Source organism: Plecotus auritus (genome assembly GCF_963455305.1).
Source record: "Plecotus auritus genome assembly, chromosome: 1".
Classification (NCBI taxonomy): Eukaryota; Metazoa; Chordata; class Mammalia; order Chiroptera; family Vespertilionidae; genus Plecotus; species Plecotus auritus.
In genome coordinates, this window is record NC_137770.1 from 103,551,788 (window position 1) to 103,574,556 (window position 22,769).

The 22,769-nt window shown below is 40.4% G+C and overlaps 1 protein-coding gene across 1 annotated transcript in view; it reads left to right on the forward strand.

The window, feature by feature from the left end:
• Window positions 1-5,707: 5,707 nt before the first annotated feature.
• The window catches only part of MKX (mohawk homeobox), a gene marked incomplete at both ends in the record, with an annotated part of 80,666 nt that continues 63,604 nt past the window's right edge, over window positions 5,708-22,769 (forward strand). Inside the window, 4 exons of the mRNA XM_080668017.1 lie at window positions 5,708-5,895; window positions 7,602-7,761; window positions 14,570-14,723; window positions 15,127-15,462. Coding sequence (XP_080524143.1) covers window positions 5,708-5,895; window positions 7,602-7,761; window positions 14,570-14,723; window positions 15,127-15,462 — 838 coding nt within the window. The remainder of the gene's footprint in view (window positions 5,896-7,601; window positions 7,762-14,569; window positions 14,724-15,126; window positions 15,463-22,769) is intronic.

Sequence of the window (22,769 nt, forward strand, 5' to 3'; positions counted from 1 at the left end):
GAAATATCTATCAACATTTTTAAAATCATGTTTCCTTCAACCCAGTAATTCTACATCTGTGTAGCTATCCCTATAGAAATATTTACACACGTGCAGAAAGGATCATATACAAGAATGTTTGATGTTCATAATAGTGAAAATTGGAAAGACAAAAACTTTCATAGGGGAATGGCTAAATGGATTATATAACAGTTAAAAGGCGTTATATTTATATATACTATTAGGAATGTTCTCTATGAAATTATTGAGTGAAAAAGCAAGTTTTAGTTTAACACATCTCTTTGTGTGTATACACTTATGTGAAGTTTGGTATCATTTATTTTAAAAACGAATGAAACAAAACTATAATGCTTTGTCCGTATTCCTGTATGCGAATGCATAGAGAAAGGTAGAACTGATGTACATCAGACCAGCAATGGCCACCTCTTGGCGGCTGCCTCTGAGAAATGTGATTGGGTGGAGCTAGCTGAAGAGGAACTTCCACTTGTACTCTAATCTTTGCTAGAGAGTGAATTTATGGAAAAGACCCTCTGTCAGAGAACCTATTCTGTATTATTTACTTGATTAAAGTATAAATAAAGCAAAAATACCTGTGAGGTATTTGCGGGCCACCCATTCTACTAGTTTGCTCACAGTGTTTCTGCAGCTGTGTCTTGCTATGCTGTTCCAACATGTATCTCTACAGGTCTGACTAGCCAAGTGTGAGGTGAACCTATTTGTTCATAAATTTATTATTTTATGCCATTGGGACAGGAAGAGACAGTCATTCCATGCTTTGTAATTTATTTAATTGCCTATAAGTAATAATTGGAAAAGAGAGTTTAAAAGCAATCATTATTTTCAAAATTATGACCAATATTTGTTCTGAAATGTCAAGTTCCTTGGTAAAATATCAACATGCCAAAAAATGAAGACTTCTTTTCCCCCTTCATTAGAAAGCAAAATTATATTTATAACCACTCAAAGTCCAATAGAATGAATTTAGATTTCTACTAAATGTTCTTACTTAACATTTTTCTAGCTTTAGCAATAAGTACCTTTCACATTTAAAAACTATCTTGATGAGAGCATAAGACAAGTTTATGGAAAACTCAATCATCTTCATTTTATACTTCAGTAAATTCAGGTTAAATCAACATCAAATTAACTAGAGTTAAGATTAGGGATCAAGTTTTCTAACTCTGGCCTAAGTTTCTCCCCCTGCTACATATAGCGATCTCCCACAAATTACATACACTTTCTTAAGTCTTTCTAAAACTGAAAGCTTTACTTCTGAAGGTTATAATACAGCATTTCATAAACTGAGAATGGAACATAGCATAAGAAGCTGAGTAAAACACATTTTAGGAAAATGTGACATTTAAAATGATAAATGTATATAAACAGGATTAAAATATATAAAGGATGAAATGCAAAAATAAAATTTTGGTCTGAAACAAAATACGTGCTCATTTGTATATTAGAGAGGGATTCTCCACACAATTTCACTTTAAATTGATCCTCCAATAGCCTGTCATTTTTAAATGAATAAACTATACTCTAAAGTTATCATATATTAATTTTCAGTGACTTAACTTGAGACTGAGGTGTATATTACTCCTCTACTACATTAAAAAATAATTGTTGAAAGATATTTTGCTATATATTTTATATCAGATTTTAAGAGAACAAATCTTACATGTAAATGTATCTTCAACCAAAATTCTCTAAATGCATTTAAAATTGTATAAACAAGGTAAGACTAAAACAACAAAATTAATTTGCTCTGTACTAGCCTGTATTACAGCATTCAGCTCTATAAGTCAGTGGAGTAGGTATTGAGGAATGCAAGCGACTGCATACATGCCTGTTGCTTTACCTAGCACAGCTGACCAAATACATGTCAGAGGGCAGTGTTACAGCTGATTGCATTATCATGCCTGGTGACCACAACACAGTCATGGAGACCATAGGAGGAACAGGTTTCTTTTCCTCCTTTAAATTACCAATTAGAACTACTTTTGTTGTGCCACTTATTCATAGCAAGTCTGTTGCTGAAACTTTAAATGCCTCCAGCGAGGTCTGTAAACAGTTGTCTGCACTGAACCCACACCACAGCTAGTCAAGTGCAGCTCCAATGACAAGCTGCCTGCGCTACAACCGCAAGTTATATCATAGAAGAGAACTAAGGACATAGTGATCAAATGATGATATTTATACGCCTGATGTTCAAAAATGTGAACCTACATCCTTTTCTCCTTTAGATTGCGCCACTGCCCGGTTTGCTGCCAGGTATTGGGGGGAGGGGAGGGTTAACATATGGAAAATTCAGGGGCCTGATTAGTCTTGGGGGGGGGGAAATAGCTTTAGTATATAAAAGGAAGGTGCTTAGGTGAGCCACTGCCCCAGCGCTGCCCAACCACCTTTAGAGAAGAAAAGGACAAATGATGCCCTGACTTTCAGGTGAGGGTAAATCTACTTTCGCTCTTAAAAACAAATGAAAGGTATCCCTACAGCGGCGAGGCGGGCTGCGAGAACGCGGGCGTCTAGGTGCTCCAAGTCTTGGGGACCTTCTAGGTTGACAGAAGCTCTGAGCCTCCAGTAGCACCCAAACCACAACGTCGCTGCTCTTTCACTTGCGGCGATGGTGGAAAGTCAAGTAAGACCAGTAAGAGAATCTGATAACCATTCTCTCCTTCCTTGCACTGGTCCCCGCTCGAATTCTTCTAAATTCCATTCACTTGGCTTCGCACAGACCCCTGGCCTTGGGTTCGCCCTCTCCACAGCTAGGCAGTGGGCTCTCCTAGCCTAGCCCTGCCCCGTTCCCCGGGCCCCGAGGCGAGCTCAGCCACTCCAGCGCGAGCCCCGGAAGGTGAATGTGTGCCCGGTTTTGAGACAGCCAGGACCCAGACACCTAGTGACACCAGAAAAGAGGCTCCCAGGCTCCAAGCGCCTCCTGAAATGCACTCGCGCCCTACAGGAGCAAACCCGAGTTCTAACTTCACTTCAGCTCATCGCGAAGAAGGGCGCGCTGTATGTAGTGGTCTCTCCCGCCCAGCCATTCGTAGTGAAATTTCCGACACTCGAGCCAGCTAAGACACGGGATTTGCACCGCAGCCCCTCAGCTTCCAGAGCTACTTGCGGCCTCTCCGAGAACTTCTCCCTTAAGTACGAGGGAAGTGGCCCCTTATGCTCCGCGCCTGCGAGGCCGGCCAGGCTGGGGAGGACTCGGTGGGCTGGGGGCTCCCCGGGGCGCCCGCAGTGGCATCTCCTCTGCGAGGGTTAACTGCCCTCCGCACAGACGGGCTGGCGCGGAGGCTTTCTCTCGCCGGCCCTGGAACGTGGATACCGCGCCCGCAGGATGTTCGCGGCCTGGGCCGGGCGCTCAGGAAACATGAGAAGGCCTCGGCATTCCTGTTCCCGGGCCGCGCGCGCCTGTCTGGGTAAATAAAGCCGAGACGACGGCGGTGGCGGCGGTTAGCGCCTTGGATCCCGCGCGGAAAACATGCGGCGGGGATGGGAGTGCGCCTAGCCTCGACGCGGGAGAGCCAGCAGCCCTGCGGCCGGCCCCACTATCCCAGGTACAGCTTTTGGGTCGCCGAGTGCCTGCCCGAGGCCTCGGGATGGGAGGTTCGCTCCAGCCCCCGGCCCCTTGGCGCTCCACGCCCTTCCCCCTACCTCTCTCCTCCGTCCGTAGGGGACGCGCCCGGGTAGCCCCTAAGGCTGGCCGGAGGGTCTCCTGGGAGACTGGGAACCCACCTGGCCGCTCCTCTTTTGCTTTAAATTTGCTGTCGGGCGTTGGGCGGGGCAGTTCCTCAGAGGGGGAACTCCACAAGTGGCAATTTGGAGTGAATCGGGGTAAGTGTAAGCACGGGAGCCGAGAGGGGGTGTGGGGGACGGCGCGTGGCTCCCGGGAGGATGAGAAGCTGCGGTTCCCACGCCCCCAGAACCCCTTGCCTCAGCACCCAGCTCTCGGACTTCTCCCGCTCGCTCCCACCGCGCCTGCTGCCCGTGGACCCAGACCCTGGGCGGCTGGAGACAGCTAGAGAAGGCCCCGTTGTGCCAAGCCTCGGGCGGATGCGCTGGGCAAAACACGCCTACAAATAGGAGGACAGGGCTGGGGGAGGGGGAGACCCTGGGTCTGGGAAAGGGTGTATTTTACAAACGGAGCAGTGTAAACGCAGAGTATTGAGCACGCGGATTTAAGTCCTGACCTTAGAACCGGGGCTGCGAGCACGGAGATTTGCTTGCACACTTATCGCCTGGTGTCCAAACCCCAGATACCTACCTGTCTGTGCGGGAGGACTCAGTCTAGGGACGCGGGACTGCCAACAGAGGTCTGACTTCACCTCCCACGACGGGAGCCTTCGTTTAATCGCCTTGGTCACGGTCCTACAGGTCGCGTGTTGCCGCTTCTGTGGAGAGTGTGGACATTCGGCGAGGCAGAGGATCGGTGCATGGCTGTGTGTGTGTGTTGTGGCGGGTGGGGGGGGGCTGGCAGCCCACGCCGCGGCGGGGCGGGGAGAGGGGCGCTGGCAGCAAAAGGAAGGAGAGCTGTTCGGTGGCGCGAGGCAGGGAGGTGGGACGGGCTGGGCGGCTGGGCTCCTCGGCCGGTCACTCGGCTGATCCACGGCAGCGCGGACTTGCCCCTGAGACGGCTGGCGGCAGGCAGAGGCTTCCGGCCTCCGGGACCCGGGACCCGGGAGGTGAGCTGGAGGTGTTCTCCGACGGTGCAAGGATCGCGATTCCTCCTTCCTCTCCAAACACCTTGCAGCCTCTGCAACGGTTCCTTGAAACCCCAGAAAGGGGTGGGCGTGGAAGGGCTCGGAGCTCCGGGATCGCACCGCACTGGGGAGGAGGACCACACTGACAGTGGGCCCTGGGGGTGGGGGGCTGGGACTCCCGCGGTCAAGGGCCTCCTGCGCCTTTGAACTGTCCCTACCCTGCACAACCTGGAGCGGGTTGGGATGGTAGAAAGATTTAGGGGAAGAGGGAGTATGTGGTGCATTTGTCCATGACACCACTTAACTTTTTAGCTCTGAGTCTGCTCACTTTCCCAGCCCTCACCCCCACCCCAGGGACGGACGCAGGAGGTTCAGCCAAGCCATCCAAGACCTAGAGAACATGAAAATTCCCGAAATCCCGGTACGGCCTGAGACTCTTTAACTGCGGCTTGCGCATGCAGCCGTTCATGTTACACCCAATTTCCCTTCCTCCCAACCCCTCTTTACGACCCGAGTGGAACCTCCGAGAGGCTTTAGTCTTCCGCGGGGACTGAAGACCGCGCGAGGCCCCGCGCGGATCCGCTCCGCTCTCTGGAGTGTGCTTCTTCCAGATCAAAACCGAGTCAGAGAGGCTCGTTCAGGAGTTAACTTTCCTTTGCCGCCCCGGGTACACTATTCCTGGTTGAAGCGCGTTGAGAGCTCCATCGCCCGGTCAAGGACGAGGGCAGGGACTTGTCCCCAGAGTGTGCGGGGGCGAAGGGGATGGGTTAGCCAGGTACCGAGAGGTGCGGATTCCCTGGTTCGGATGCGGCTGTGTAGCTCCTGCCCCGGCCTCCGCAGCCGCTCGCCTGGCTACATTTGGGGCTCGGATCGCTCAGGGTGGGAGCGCTCTCAGCGAGTAACTTGCTGCACCTTCATCTCCTAGAACCCAAGCCCTGAGGAGCTCCCGGTGGCCCGGCTCCTAGGCGCTGTGGCCGCGCGGGGCGCCCCTGCCCGCCCGCACCATGAACACCATCGTCTTCGATAAGCTCAACGGCGCCGTGCTTTTTGAGGACCGCAGCGCTCCGGAGCGGGAGCGGGGCGGGCGGCCCTATGGCGGCGTCCTGGACAGTCCCCACGCCCGCTCCGAGATGGGCATTCCGGACTGCCCGCCTCTCAAAGACAACCTCGGCCTGAGACACCGGAGGACCGGGTATGCGCATCCTCCCTGGGCCCCGGCCCACCCGCAGCCCAGAGGGGTGGGGACAGTGAGCGGCGGAGGCTTGCAAGTGGCTACCAGAGCGAGAGGGTTAGCGGCTTGGAGTATCCCAGGAGGGCAGGTCTCCGCCTCCTGGTTTTGCGCATTCTCATTTTAAGGTAGTAGTTTCTGAAAATATCGGGGGATCGATTAGTCAGGACAGCTCAGAAGAGGCCTGTGGGAAACTGAGGACAACTGGAGCTGGCCCCGCAATCCTCCCATACTTGGACCTCAGGATAGTGGGTTACCCCGGTCCCTCTCCGAACCTCGGGTGAAGACGCGCGACTGAGAGCCAAATATAAAGGATTGAGCAGGAAGAGTAGGAACAGGGAGGGCCAAGCTGTTGGGGCTTTCCAGGTCAGGCCAGCCCCGTGGGCTTCCTCCGTTCTGTCAAACAAGGCTTCGCCAAGCCCTCGCGGCTCGCCTAGCCTCTGCCAGGGATTTGGGAAGGTCGGCTTTGCCCTGGGCGCCCTAATCGCACGCGGCCGGGCCGGCTGCCAGCCGGGAGGGGAAGGCCGGGAGCTTGTGTTGCCGGGTTTCGGTTAAGCAGGGTGAGGAGGTGACCCCAGCAGCTCAGGCTGCAGACCTGTGGACAGCTGTCCCTAGCCCGGCCACCTCCGAGAGGCTACAGGAGAGCGGGGTTAGGGAAGATTGCATCAGCTGCTTGTTCTGCGGCGATGCTGGTTAGTTAAGTAGAGATTAGGTTTCCTACTACCAGTCCTTTTGGGTGGAATTGCATTTCAAAGTGTTTGAAGAGGCAAAAGCCCCAACGGGAGCCTCCTGGAGCCGCCGGGCGCGCGGGCATGGGCGCGGCGACACCTCTCGGGGCCTCCTGGGAACGCAACGCCCAAGGCTGGCTCCAGGCTGCTAGTCTTTCTCCTAGGAATATGCTTTTCAGGTCTTTTTTTTTCCTCGTGGAACAGAGCTTTCCAAACTTTTTAACTCTCCTTATATCGGGAAAAGACCCCTATAGTGTTTTCCTTGGGAAAGTTTCTCCTTTTTCCCAGAGGATCAAAAGAAACTGGAGAGAACTCTAAGGGAACCAGGACAGCAGGACGGCCGGTCATCCCTTGCTCTATTCCCGCCGTCCAGTGGGCGACCTTTCCTTTGACTACAGGCGACTGGAAGCCCTGAGCGGCAGGCATGAGTTAACGTTAAAGAGCCTGCAGCACCCTCTATGCAGCCCACCAGGCCAGAACCGCTAGAGGAGGGCGCAGTGCAGGCAGCAGGCGGGCAAGGGAAGGGTGATAGCCTTGCCGCACAGATCTGTAACTTGAATAACATTTTTCTTCAACTCACTTAACCATCGTCACCTAAACCTCTAACTTGGGTTACTGGCCTCAAGATTTCCCCCTTTTTAAGATAAACTAGGGTCCTTCATTGCCACATGACCCCTGTGCGACAAACAGGCCACTTCAAAGAGACATACCAAGGAAAGATATTAGCACCCAGAAATTGTGTGGCCCCCTCGCCTCAACCTCGGGACGCGTGGGGCGGGTTACCAAGGCTGGGCTGGGTGCCTGGGGGTGCCCTGCTGGGGGGGGGAGGGGTCGGGGAGGAGGCCTCGGCAGCCGCTGAAATGATCCCGGCCTGAGGGATCCCGGCGGGCAACACTCAGAGAGCGCCACTCACTAGGGCCTTCTCCTCTCCCCGTGTCCCAGGGCCCGGCAGAACAGCGGGAAGGTGAGGCACAAGCGACAGGCTCTGCAAGACATGGCACGGCCCCTCAAGCAGTGGCTTTACAAGCACCGTGACAATCCATACCCCACCAAGACCGAGAAGATACTCTTGGCGCTGGGCTCGCAGATGACCCTAGTGCAGGTAACCTGGGCCCACCTGGTCCTTCTCCTGGCGAGGGGGGGAGGAGCGGGCACTCGTCCTTGTTTGTGCGGCTCTCCACCTGGCGCTTGCCCCGGAGAAGGACAGAGCGGAGAAAAGCCAGCGAGTTACTTTGCTGCTGAGGATGATGATGGGGTTGGCCCACGGGCAGAGCTGTGTTGTGGGAAGGGTTTCTGGGTCTCCTCTCAACCCTATCAGTTCCGTGTTAATGCTGGTTCCAGGAGGGATCGCATGGTGTTCTGTTAGGGAGGACAGTGAAAAGTCAACTGAAAAGTTATGAGAAGTTGTCTGGGAATCTGGACTTATGGACCTTATATAGATGGGTACAGGTGGACTACTCACAGTGATTTTCAGACTGGAGCCTGCATCAGAATCGCCTGGAGGACTTGTGAAAACTCAAACCAGAGCTTCTGATTCAGTAGTATGTCTGGGGTGGGCCCATGATTTGCATTTCTAACTAGCTCTTGGGGTGATGCTGAAGGTGCTGGTGCTGGGCCACACTTTGAGAACCAAGTACAGGATAACTTGCAAAATTAGCATTACTACTGACAGATCTAGGAGGTGGGTTGAAAGGTCAAGAAATGGGGTTGGATTGCTTTTTTTGTTTAAGTAGAAGCATTCTGGGCATTGGCTAGAATCCACAAATTTCCCTGATGGCATCTTTCTACTGGGGTTAAGAAGAGGCAGATTTCAAATAGTTGGGTACAAGTTTATTTCCTCTAGTGAACAACACTTCATTTGATTTGCTTATTTTCCTACAAATCTTATTTGATATTCGTGAAAACATGGTGAGATATGGAAGTTATTGTCAGCATTTTACAGATGATGTAATCAAGGCACATGGAGGTTATGTGTTAGTAAGGATAGATTTAGGCCTGGAAATAATGCAATTCCAGGTCAAATGCTCTTTCCATCATACCAGTTTTCTTTCATAAATATGGTGATAGGAACGTTTATAAATGCAAACAGAACACAAGTATTCAAAAGTGTAGGAGATGCTAAATGAGCTGAGAAGTTTCATACATTGTAATGGCACTACATCACTGCTGTGAAATTTGGTTATTCCATTAGCTATATGTTAAGGGAGAATCCCCAAAATAAAAACAAACAAACAATATTTAACTATTAAATAAAAATGGAAATTGTTTTCCAGAGTAATTAAGATCATCATTTAGGAATTACTGGAAAATTTGACAAAGCATGAAAGTTGACTTGTATTCAAGCATATTAAAACTATAATATGCATTTGTCTGGTTATGTTCAGAATACTATTATAGAGGAAAACATCTGTTTTGCTTCATATTGACAAGCAATAGTAGTAATAGTGATTTGCTGCAGCACTGGAGGGGAAAATTAATTTAGTGTTCTTGGCTTAATATCTGTTTAACATAAAGCTATGCAACTTTCAGTGATTTACAAAAGTAGTTTCTAAATAAATTATTTCTCTCAGAAAAACTTGACTTTTGAAAATAAAAGCATATGCTCATATTTCAGTTTAAGCAGGTATGCTATTTATTTTGAAAATACATTAATTTACAAAGCTATTTGAATATTTCACAATGGTGTTAGCAATAAAATACTAGGTTATTTTGATTGATTATATAGTTCCACATTTAATGCTTGCCATTCTTTTATATAAAAGCAAAACCTCCTTATGACATATTTAGAACATTTTTTAATCATAAAAAGTAACCTTTGCCATTAGCAGATATTTACATTTTCATATGCAATTGTTTAGTAAGATGCAATATAAGTAGTTTTCACTTTAATACAGAATCAAATCATTTTCTACCTCTAATGATAGTACAAATACAAATAACAATTCTTTTTGCCGTAAGGTCTTGGTAAGGCTATTGCATTTTTCTAATTTACAAGGAGTTTTCATTCATGGAATGAAAACTTTTCTTACTACAGTTTCTTTTTCTTACACTAGTCCTCAGAAAATAAAAATGCACAACATTATGTAATTTTAAATAGGGAAAATATATTTGTAGCAATAAGTGATATTTATTTAACAATTTTTAATTTTATAGTATGTGAAGTTGGTTTCTGGAACTTGAAAATAAATAAAAAAATAAAAATCTATACTATAATCAAGGGACCTTATATATAATCCAATTTTATTTCAGTTACTTTCAATTAGGAATAAAGGATATCTATGTAAGAAAAAAAATATGAATATACACATATCTACTACCTACCTATATGTTTATATATATGAGAGGTTTGTAAAAGTTAAGCATATATTAACAGCCAAATCAAATTCTAACACTATGGGAAGTCAAATAAATTATGTAAATACTTTACGCTTCTGGGTGAAAAAATACAAAGCTGAATAAGGTTTTGATCCCCGCAAATTAGACCCCGATTCAATGAGTCAGGTTCTCTCACTGAATAAATTTCTCCTATGGAGTCAGGCTTCTTGAGAAGAGTGATCATGTCTTATTCATTTTCATACCCCTGTACCACCCCAGCACAGTACTTTCCATATAGTAAATTAGCCCTACATTTTTAAAGAGTGAATAGATTCTAATAGGGGAATACCACTATAATCACCATCTGGATTTCCAAAACATATTTTTGAAAGCTAAAGAATGTCTTGAAATCTGATTAAAATAGTTTTAAAATTCATTCAATTGTAGGGAATACACAGAGGGCAGTTCTCTACTTTTAATGCTATATGATGGTTCAACAGAACAAGTAAGCGTATAACCAATTTTGTTATTTTCAATATATCTGGAAATGTGTCCTATTTCTATGTCTATAGATACATATGGAACATTTTTCTTATTTCTAGTTTTCAAACTCCTATTTCTTGTTTATTGCAACACCTATGTCTGTTTTTCATGATTTATATTAATAAGCTGTTGGCATAACTTTTATTCCTTAACAACAAGACTATCTTATAGTTTGATCATTTCTTTTACACTTAATATTTTCCTTTTGGTTGTGTGTCAAACTTTTCATAAGAAATATTTTTGACTTACTTTGTTACTCTTAAATTCATAAAGAGGGGTGTGAAACCTGCTCAGCAATCTCCATTAAGCCCAGAAACAAAAAGTTGAAACTGTAGTGGAGAGAATATCTTTAGGATTACAAAAGATACTTTTTCCGATAAATAGAATCTCTGATGACATTAATAGGTACCTATTTTATTTACCCCTGAAAAATGAAGCAGAAAGAATTATTTACAAAACTTTCACTACTAGACTTGGCAACTTATTTTAATGTGCTATAACTATGTTTGACTCTCATTTGCATTATTAATCTGGCATTTTACTTCCTAATGAGATATAAGCATTTTTATAAAATTAACAGGGAAGTTGTGCGTGTTTTGACTCTAATCAACCAAATTTTCCATTGTGCATGGTTTCTATGGCTGATAATTATTGAAATATAAAAAATATACTCTGCACTCCCGAAATATAAACAGCTATATTGTAGAATAATATAAACTGGTATACAATTAAGGTTTTGTATTATTGTAAGAAGTGGATCTTACCAAAGAATAATTGCTTTAGAGAGTTTTTAAAAAGGCAGATGGAGGCTGTATCTGGTTTTAACATTTTCCATAGTTTATGTGTGTATATTTTAAAATATGTATTTTTTTCTGGATTATAGGAGTGAAATGTCTCCTTGGGATGGCTTCTTTCATGATCATAATACAGAGTGCAGGGCAAGAGGCATTTGAGATTGCAGTTTAACAACTGGATGTTAATGTTTCCTCCTCTTATAGTAGAACTTTCAAATTTCTAGGGTGATGCCAATACACCATGTGGTTAAAACTGCTATGTTGCAAAATTTTACCTTCTATATTGACATAGCTCTACTTTTGCTTGGTATGAGTGCCTCTGGGGAGATATGTAGTTATTAACTGCAAGGATTATAGCAACTGCTAAATATTCAACAAAGTCTCAGAAAGTCCTTCTGCATTATTCCAAGTGTCATACAATGTGGTGTGGAAATGAGGTGCTCAATATTTCGGTTGAGTAACCCAGAATAAGTTTATTAATTCTTTATGCTCACAGGTGGGCAGATGCCAGCATATCCCTTTGGGCTAACTGTAATGCTTGCTCAGTCAATATGATGAACATAAACACCTCAGTCAGAGTAGGATGAAAATTACTTCGTTTTCTCTTCCAGCATCTAGATATTTGGTTCTCTAAGCATTTACTGTAAAATAGTGTTTTTAAAGCTCTGAATTTTACATTAAAATACCATTCCTCCAGAACCTACATGTAAGGAGGCTGTTTCATGTAAAAGAGAATTTAAAGAGAATTTGAATAATAACCTGAATGAACCCATAGTAAGTGAAAGGGAGAAAACTTGAACTGCTATTTTTACCTTCAGTGAAACAGATAGCGTTTGCATTAATATAGAAGAAAAAATTGCAAAATAATATTTATGCAGATTTGTTAACCATCTATTTGTCTGCTGTTGCACAACTTAATGTAAGTAGATATTAAAGCCTCACTGTATCCAGTCCTTTGGCTCTACTATAAATTTTTGGTAATAAAATGCTGGCAGAGTAAATATATTAGCAGATTGAGTATTCATCAAACTTATAAAATCAATTTAGAAACAGCCTATATTATATATCAGCAAATCTTTCTAGAAAATTTAATATATAATTAATATACTATGGGTATACAAAACATAAAAAAGGATATGACCCCTATATATGAAAAGCTGGTTAATTCCACCATGGCAATGGAAGGTCCTCATTTTTCTATTTTAAAATTGTAGTATATTATTTTTTTTGAAATTATGCCATTGCATTTTAATAAAAATATGAATAGTTTTATAAGAACTGGATTTTACACTGTACTGTGTGGTGGTTGTGTTACAATTAAGGTTAGTTAAGAATTAAAGATTGTCTGAATTATATGATATTTAGTAAAGAAAACAACAAAAAGTTTTGGACTTGGATTCTAATAGATATGTGACCTAGGCCTAGGGGAAGATGCATTGTGTCCTCAGTGTATGAGAGGGGCAGAGAAGGACGTAAACACACATATCTGATTGCTAGGGAGAGTAGTGGTCGAGAGCAGAGGGTAGGTTAGTATCAACTATGAAGGGAATTAATACTGTTGTAAGACAGGGTGGGCTGTATTCCCAGATCTTAGTTCTGAGAGTTGACAAAGATGTTAGGAATCATCTAATGCATTTTATAGATGAAGGGTTTGAAGTTCAGAAAAGTGGGTGACTTATCTCAACGCACACAGCATGTTTTTGGCAAATACAGGACAAGATACTAGGTCTTTTTCCATTATACCACAATGACTGGATAATGGGACATTCATGAACATTTGAAGAAGTTAAGTAATTAAATCATAATGGTGGATCAACACGAATTTGAGGGTGGTTGTTAAGATCCATTCAAGTGGACAGAATGGAAGTTCCGGAAAAGAATGTTCTAAAATTCCTAGTCAGTAGTAAGGAGGACCTGGACAAACGCGTTGGCTATGACTTGGACAATAGAAAGAGATTTGAGAAATGTAGTGAAGAAATGGACCCGGCATTTTGTGCTTCTGTAGCAATAACCTGTGTATCACAGTTAATCATGGATAGTTTTTCACTGCTGGTCCTTCTTTGTGTGCATGGGACATGATTTATCCACTCTTAGCACTTAATACCATGGCTAAAGCACAAGAGCATCTTGATATATGTTTATTAAATGAGTAGTCCCAGAAGTTGTCTGTCTATAGAGGTTGGGAAAGACTGAGAATTTGAAGTCAGATTGAATTGTAGTAATAATAGCATAGCTTGGGAGGAAGAAGGGTTGATGAAGACTAAGACATCTGAAATGCCATGGTGAGATGTTACCTTATTACATGTAAGTTTAAGACACAAAGGCAGTAATATTGAATTTATATAAAACATATGATATATTTTGTGCAGATATGTATATAAATAAATGGGGGAAACTACCATGTTTTACCCATGGAAACAGAGAGAAAAAAAAATTGCAGCTTTGTGTGTGTTTTTTTTTAAAGTAGGAATCACCACAGGTCTACTCTCAACAATTAGGGCTTGAACAATATGCAAAAATTGTGTTATTTATATTATAAATCTAAAATAAGGAGAAAAAGAACTTCCAGTGCAATCATTGCCACACAAACCATTTTGGTAATGTGGGGCCATGGTCTAGGACAAATTGACAGAAAGATGTATTTCTCTTTCCACATTTCATTTTTTAAGTGTAAATATCAGCCCCTTGGGTTTTTCATAAATGTATTCTGATGATAACCTGATGTTTTAAAAGAAACCTCAAGTACCATTGTAGCCTCTAGAAATTCAGTAGCATCCTATAAAAAAAAAACAATGGAAGTAACTGTACTTTGTTTTGTAGTGTTTTTTTCTTTGGGAGCACTTGACTTTTAGCTTAAACCTGGGTGTTATTTGGCCTTTTCTTCCTCCACTTGTCTCTATCTCTGGCTGTTTTGCTAGTTCCTCTTTTATAGTCCTACCAGAGGCCTGATGCCGAAATTCGTGCAAGAGTAGGCCTTCCTTCCCCTGACTGCCAGCATCAGCTTCCCTCTGGCACCCAGGACCCAGGCTTCCCTGGCAGCCCCAGCTTCGTCTGGAAGGACAGCTGGTCTAATTAGCATTATTACACTTTTATTATTATAGACATCCTTAATCACTGGAGGTTTCCATTGGTCCTTGACCATCTTTTCGTTCTGCCTACTCTCACAATTTCAGCTTTTTTTTTTAGGTCCTTTAAGGGAAAGTAATTGAATGATGGGTAATTTTTTGTTTTGTTAATTGAGAAATAATACTTTCTTAGGTGTCAAATTGGTTTGCTAATGCAAGACGTCGACTTAAGAATACTGTTCGACAGCCAGATTTAAGCTGGGCTTTAAGAATAAAGTTGTACAACAAGTATGTTCAAGGAAATGCTGAGCGGCTTAGTGTAAGCAGCGATGATTCATGTTCTGAAGGTTTGTTCATATTTTTATTTTGCTTTATTGGCTTTGCCTTTATAATAAGTTTACCTCAATTGCTATTTTTAAGGTCAATCCCACAAAATATGATGGTGCCCTAATGGTTCCTTTTTCACTTTTATAATATTAGAAATGACAATGGCTGTTTCCTCTTGTTTATAATTCATTGTGTGTCAGAATAACATTTTCTGTGAAAATTATTAAAATTAAAATACCATAGGGAGAGATCACAAAGACTCCTCCTTTTCTTTGCCTAAAAATTAATCTTGAATATAAAAGATAATTGTATACACTTTAAATATTCTTTCTTTAGATATATTTTTAATGATTAAACATAACAGTTGGGTGGCTGGGGAAAAGCATATGCAAGTCCTTCGTAGTAATATTTTTTCCCTTTTAGATGGAGAAAACCCTCCCAGAAGCCACATGAACGAAGGGGGCTATAATAATCCCGTTCACCATCCTGTGATTAAAAGTGAGAGCTCAGTCATAAAGGCAGGGGTGAGGCCAGAGTCACGGATCAGTGAGGACTACGTGTCACCCCCAAAATACAAGAGCAGCTTATTGAACCGTTACCTTAACGACTCTTTGAGACATGTCATGGCCACAAATGCTGCCATGATGGGAAAAACAAGGCAAAGAAACCATTCAGGATCTTTTAGTTCCAATGAATTTGAGGAAGAATTAGTGTCTCCTTCGTCATCGGAAACCGAAGGCAACTTTGTCTATCGCACGGGTAAGTCTCTGCTTTTTGTACCTTGTTGAAAACCATTAAAACAGCAGCAGAGGCATTTATTTCAGCAGGTATAAAGCCATGATTTTTATTGCTTTTGCATTATATTATTCATAGATTACCCATAATAAGGTTTTAATGTTTTTATTTTGATTTTAATTACCAGAGATTCTCGTAGTGGATGATGGGAAATTTTCATTCTTACTAACAATGATAAGAATTTTTATTCTTAATAATAATTTTTAATCTTAATGATAAACATTCTTAGAGGAAATATATTTTGGGTTTTATCAATAAATATTAATGGAGGAATGTTCTGGATTCCATAGTCAGACATGCTAATACTCTGTATTCCATGTTTCCTCTTAAATTCTTTGTTTGCTAATAATAGTGAAAAATAAACACAAATTATCATGGGTACCAAGACTTCTGTGATGGAGTAGTATCTGGCTTGAATTGCTTTGGAAATTTTATTTGTATTTCAGAAATAATGAATCGATTCCTACTTGTTCAAAACATTCAGATGGAGTAGTGAGTTTGGTGAAATTTTCTATCTTGACTTCAGTTCCCTGAGAACTTTGATTACACAGTGTTTGAGCAAGTAGCTTCAGAACAAAGGATATGTGCAGCCTATATCTGGTAGAAATAGAGTTTGGGTCCTGAAGATAACTTCAGAAAGCATCTAGTCCAGCCACATTATGTCATAAATAAGAAAATCTAGCCCTAGAACACACAGCTAGTTTATTCTGATCCAGATCTATAGTACAGGTGAGCTGGCACAACAGGTAGGAGGGATGTAACTACTACTTAGACTACCATTACTATTGCTATTACACATACTAACGTAACCACAACTCAGCTTTCCTGTTATGATTACACATACAGCCACCGTCATTTTATTTAGTAGTTCTGATTTGCTAGGCTGTATGCTAAATGCTACACAAATGTTACTACATTTAGTTCTTAGCATATCAGGGAGGCTGATATGTGACCTATAGGGTTTTATAAAGGAATTTAAATTTGGCTTCTTTAATATACCCTTCAAATTATCTAGCCAGAAATCTGATTTTCAAGTGTCTATAAATGTGTACAAGATACATTATCTCTGAGGATTCAGAGAAAAATCTCAATATACTTTTAAAGACTTAATATCATTTTTGTTTGCATCTCCAATTCCAACAATAAAAATAACTCCAAACAGTTTGAAATACAAAAATAGTGTTGTAAATAATGACTGGGTGTAGGAAGAAGTAAAAAATGCAATAAAAGACTATTTAGCTAATAACAAAAAATTTAAAACTACATATTAACATCTAACTAATATGACTAGAGCAGAACTTTGAAGTAATTTAGAACTTTATGAATGTTAATTTACAGAGAAAGGAAAATAACTTATTCAAGTACTGATAATTGAAAAGAATTAAAAAAAAGATAAAAAGGAAAGCTGAAAAATAGATAAATGAATCAAGAGGTAACTCTTGGAAAGCAATAGTAAAAGAGATAAGCAAAAATTTGCACTAAAAGTTGGAAATGAGAAAGGAGATATAGCAAAGCAATCATATAGGTATTAAGTAATATTATTAAAATTATGATGAAATACTATGAATAATTGTTGACAAAATACTATATATGAGTATGTAGGTGAAATGAGTTGCTATTATCCACATAAATTAAATTATAAACTTATAATGAGAAAAGTTGTAAATTACCACTAATTCAGGAAAAATTAAGGTTTTAGTAAATCTACCTCCCTAAACACATGATTTGATAGATTCATTGGATTTCTTTCAAACTTGAAGAAATAATTAATTTCCATGCTTTATACATTTCCTCTGAAACATATAAAATTATGGGAAGTGTCTCAGTTTTTTAAAATGTGAATGTCATCCAAATCCCAAACTAGATTAAAATAGCATAAAAGTCAAAATTGTTATTTATGATACTGATATTGACTATGAAACAACATGAGAAATATTGATAATGTGATGTTATGTGAAAAACAATTTAAAATTGTGGGAACACTGAATACAATTACAACAATACAACTATGTATAGACAAAAAAGATTTTTGGAAATAATGAAAATTAATTTTGATTAGGTAATTGAAGGTCTACTTTTTTTTTTTAATTCCTTATACATTTCTTTCTGTTGCCCAGTAAAAACAAGATCATATTTCTATGAAATTTACCCAGTGTACTGAGTCTTCTGAAAATTCATGCTTTTTCAGAGGAAACAAAATAAAAATCAAAGCAGGAATAGCATGCCTGTATATTTGATGCTTTTCAAAGTTAAATATCTTGGCCATTTATTTCTACTAAAACATTCCATTGGCCAAGTTCTATTTTTAAATAAAAACGTATTTTTTAGTTGCTCAAGCAGTGAGAAAGCAGCCTAGACACGTAAACTTCTGGGGTTTTATGCGTGTTTATAAACTTTAAAAGAACAGAACACCATTTTTTGGTTCTGTGGATGGAGAATTAAGAAAGACTGGTGGTATAACACTGGTCTGCTAAATTTCTGACCAAAACAATAAATGGCTGTCGTCCTCTATGGGAACTGAGCGACAGTAGAGCTGCAGCTGGGTTAGCACTCTTGCATAAGGAGTAGAACAGGGGATTTTAATAAATACTTTCTGAGCAACTGCTATGGTTTTCTCTGGCATACAGGCTTACTCTGAATTCCTTTAATTCCTTCTGGTTATATCTTTTTTTCCTCACCTAAATAGAAATCTTCTAAGTCTGCTATTAACACCACTCCCCTTCCCAGTTCTATAGTAGTACAAATATTTCGAATTTTAAATTCTTTTCAAGAATGGATCACCTTTAAATACAATTTATTAGTTTATCTGTGCTAAAAAATGTATCTATTTTTTTCATCCATTTTTTGTAAAAGAGTTGCTATCTCATGATGCATTTTAAAGGAATTTGTGTATGGAATGATAATGTATCACTGAATTTAATTTCACTGGTTTTTTAGCAGGGAGAAGCCTAGAAGGTTATAAAGTAGTAATCCTAATTGAAGATATTACTAGATACCATCAAAGTAGATACAAACATGTTTTCATTGGTTTTATGTAGGCATTAAATGTTTTTCTGTAATCTGCAGTCTCCCACAACATGCAGAAAAAAATGTTCTTTTTTTTTTGAGGGGCATAATAAATATTGGTTATTTATATAACTCAAATATTGGTTAAAACATTTCTGACAGCAGCAATTATAACACTAGAGATGATCAGAATTATTAAGGTCATTGCTTTTAAATACAATTAAGTTATACTCAAGAAAATTTAGTCACTCAATGCTATCTGTTGAATTAAGTCATCCAAATTAAAATTAGAATTCGTTTTCATAATGTTGACAGTTTTCAGGTATTTGGTAGAGTGAATTCCCATTACAAACTGACCTCTAGGCCTCGGTATCAGGGAAAAATCAGGCAAGTCTTGAAATAAAATGTGTGACTTCCCCCTCTTCTTTTGCTTGGCTTGAGGACAATTCCCTATTCTGTTCTTTCTTTTTGCAGCTCACAAATGATCAACTTTTAAGTGGCTAGTACATTCTGAGCCCTACTGCTCTGCTGGTGTATAATTCATAAATTTAACCTCTCCCACAAGACTTCATCTTGTTAAACTGTCTAAAATCCCTCTTAATAATACATACCTGGTGTCTACTTGACTGAAGTGAATATCCCTGAAGAAATAGAGATTTTTATTGAGGGGGGGTAGGGGGAAGGTCATTTATTTGGTACATGGAACACTTTGGGGGGTAAATAGAATCCATTTGGATGACTTGCCACAGTTGGAGCAAAATAAGAGAATGAGGCTTTTTGGTGACTGAGGAAAGAGGAACTAGGAAGTAGAAAGAAATTTGGGAGAATGACAAAGGCTAAATACCATTTCCAAACATTTTGGCTAGTGATGACCTACAAAGAAAGAGATGTTCCTTTTTCCCTCTCTTCCTGTACATCATATACTTTAGAATTTAAGCTGGTATCAATGGTAGCAAAACTTAGGTATGCGCATGACTTCATGAACCATTGAATTAGCCTGGGATTTAACCTTATTTTATAGCATAGTTTGTTTGGAGAATTACATTCTCAGTTCTAAACAACTGAGTTAACAGGTAGTTTTCAGGAACACAATCCATTCATATATGAGGCGTTCTTTTGTGCATTCATTCAACACAAAAATGTTTGTTGAGACTCAGTCCCCACAGGCCCTGTTGTAGGCTCACTGGAGCCCTAGGTTTTGTGCTAGCCTACTCATCACAGAAATGGTAGTTGAATGAAGCAGAAGAAAGACTTAAGAGATGCTTCAGCAGATGTTTTTGAACAGTGAATAATCACTCCTAGTTTATGTTTCATCAATTTTAGTTTCTTTAGCCTAAAGAAAGTCACATGGCACTTGAGAGAAGACTTCCTCAAAAGCCAGATGTTAAGGACGGTATGTTTCTGTGTACCGGTGACCTTGAACAACACGGGTTTGAACTGCACAAGTCCACTTATGTGTGGATTTTTTTCAGTAAACACTGTAAATATATTTTCTCTTTTGTATGATTTTCTTAATAACATTTCCTCTACCTCATTTTATTGTAAGAATACAGTATATAATACACATGACATAAAAATTATGTATTAATCAACTGTTTATGTTATCGGTAAGGGTTCTAGTCAACAGTAGGCTACTAATAGTGAAGTTTTGGGGGAGCTACAAGTTATATGTGGATTTTCGACTGCATGGGGCTTTGGAGCCCCTAACCTCCACGTTGTTCAAGGGTCAACTGTATATGCTAGGTTTTTCTTTGGGGTTTTATTGATCAGTAAGTCTACTTTCTACACTTTTTTTTAACCTTTATTTCCCTTTTTGTGCTTGTCACTTACTTGATTTTAGTGAAAAAATTGTGCTTTGGCTTATTCCAGATATTATTTCCCTGGCATGCAAATACATGACTGTCAAGCTACTCCAGCAGAGAACCCTAAAACCCTCTATCAGCAGCCCAGCTAGGGTACTTGAAAGGTTACCCAATTTCTTATATATTTACTACAAAAATACACTTACCTCCTTTCAAGCATTATCCATGAATAAGGCATTCCACATAAATGAAATTTCTAGATAGAAATGTAAGATCAATTTTTTAAATAAAGGATTTCTGCTGTCCTAAACTTACAGTATTAAACATAGCATGTGGGGTGAGCATCAATGTCTCTCTTCTCTAATCTCCTTCCTATTGATTTTTATATGTTGTTCCATCCTTTCAACTTAGTAATTTTAGGATGACCACAACCCTAAACTTACCTCTAACTACTTTGAATATAAAAATGGTGACTTTCTGATTGCCTTTTGAAAAGGGATCTTTTCTAATTACTTGCTTTAAACCAGCAATCTTTTAAATGAGATTTCAAGAAATTCTGATCCCTGGATAGGCATGGGGTTACTATAGAATTATAAAAACTTAAGCATTGTTCTAAATACCAGAGAGTCTTCAATATTTATCAGCGATAGTGATGGGAAAACACATGGATTATTTCTGAAATTAAAATTAGCTTGATTGTTGAAAAGTAAGTATTTTTATGGATTTACTTGCAAAATTTAAATGAAACATTTATGTTTTCCACCTACTGTTAAAAACTGAGAGATTAATGGCAGACCAAAATAGAAAATATTAGCATGAGCAGTTTGCTGGCTCCTTCTGGGGTTTTTGTTGTTTGGTATCAGGTGAGAGCCTGACAAAATTGTGGACGCTGACACTCACAGCCCCTTTTAACAACATGACTTACAAACAAACTGAAAGTATATGGCAGCTCAGTTGACAAAATGTCCACATTTTTTAGGGCTGTGTTTGACCCTGACAGTTTCGGTCCTTTTATGGTGTATTTCTTCCCAGTGGCACCTAGCATGACGTAACACTGATTTCACATTTGTGTGAATTAGACAGATTGCTTTCTGAAATGCAACTGCATCTTTTTTCTTCTTTTGTGCTGCTTCCCACTGCCTTGTACATATTAAAGCTTGTTGAAGTGCCGAAATGGCGTTTTATTCATTTTTATAGTCCCCCTAGCCCTTAGTATAGTATCTTTCACATATTTGCTCCATAACTGTTTCTTAAATGAATGAGTTCGTGTTTTTTGATTTAGTTAGTCTATCTCTTAAGTCATAGAAGACATTTTAATGTACATATATATATGTTTATCTCTGTGAACATGATAAGAGAAAGAAAATGGTCCTAAATAACTTTAAGTGGGTCAAAAAGAAAAGGCAAATACAAAAAGTTAAAACCAGAGGGAAAAACTTAAATAAAATGACGCTTAAAATCATGAGATGTTTAAGAGATTAAAAATTTTAAAACTTAGAAAATATAAAATGAAATTAAACAGATTTTTAAGTATAAGAGTGATTTCAAGAAAATGTAAGGGTGATAAAATCCACCAAAGAATAAAAAGCATAGCAGCTAGACAAAAATAAGTGGAGCCTTAGTGATTTCGACTTCACTAAGTAATGATACTTTTGTGCATATCGAGTGCACAGCCTTGCAGGTGAGACTTAAGAAACAAAGCACAGATTTAGACCTACTGATTTAACACTTCTCCACACTCACTCTCAGTGTTTGCACGACAGCTTTAACTTTTTCAGAATCAGTATTTTTATTATTTTTGAAGCCTTTTAATTGAGTTTTAGAGAGAGAGGAAGGGGGAGAGAAACACTGATGTGAGAGCAACATCAATCAGCTGCGTCCTGCATGTCCCCCCTCCCCCCACTGGGGATGAGCCCACAACCCGACATGTGCCCTGACTAGGAATCAAACTGGCAAACTTTCTGTACACAGGACTATGCTTAACCAACTGAGCCACACCAGCCAGGACAAGTATTTTTAATCATATGATAGAACTGGAGAGAGTCTAGACAGAAATTTTAAATTTTCTCTTTCCTCCTCTCATGAGAATAAAGATCCCACACACTTTACATATTTTCCTGTAAAAAAAATAACAAATTTATCAACATGCAATTTTGATTCTGCAGTGTATTCACTATATTTTGGCATTACTGTCTACTGGCATTAAATCAATTGCAGTTGATTTTTCTGATACTCCATGAATTTCAAACTTACTAGAGCTGTCAGTCACATCCTGGTACAATTTCATAGAAGTGCTTGTTCATGTCATTATATTTAAGACTGTGTCAGTATTTCCATTCAGAGAGGTTTTTTTTTTTATTCCCTAGGGCTTTTAAATAAGTTATAAAAAATCAAGCCAAACTCAAAGTTGGCATAAAGGGCCCCTTTTTCTCCTTCTCCTATGTATAATGAATATAGGTGCAT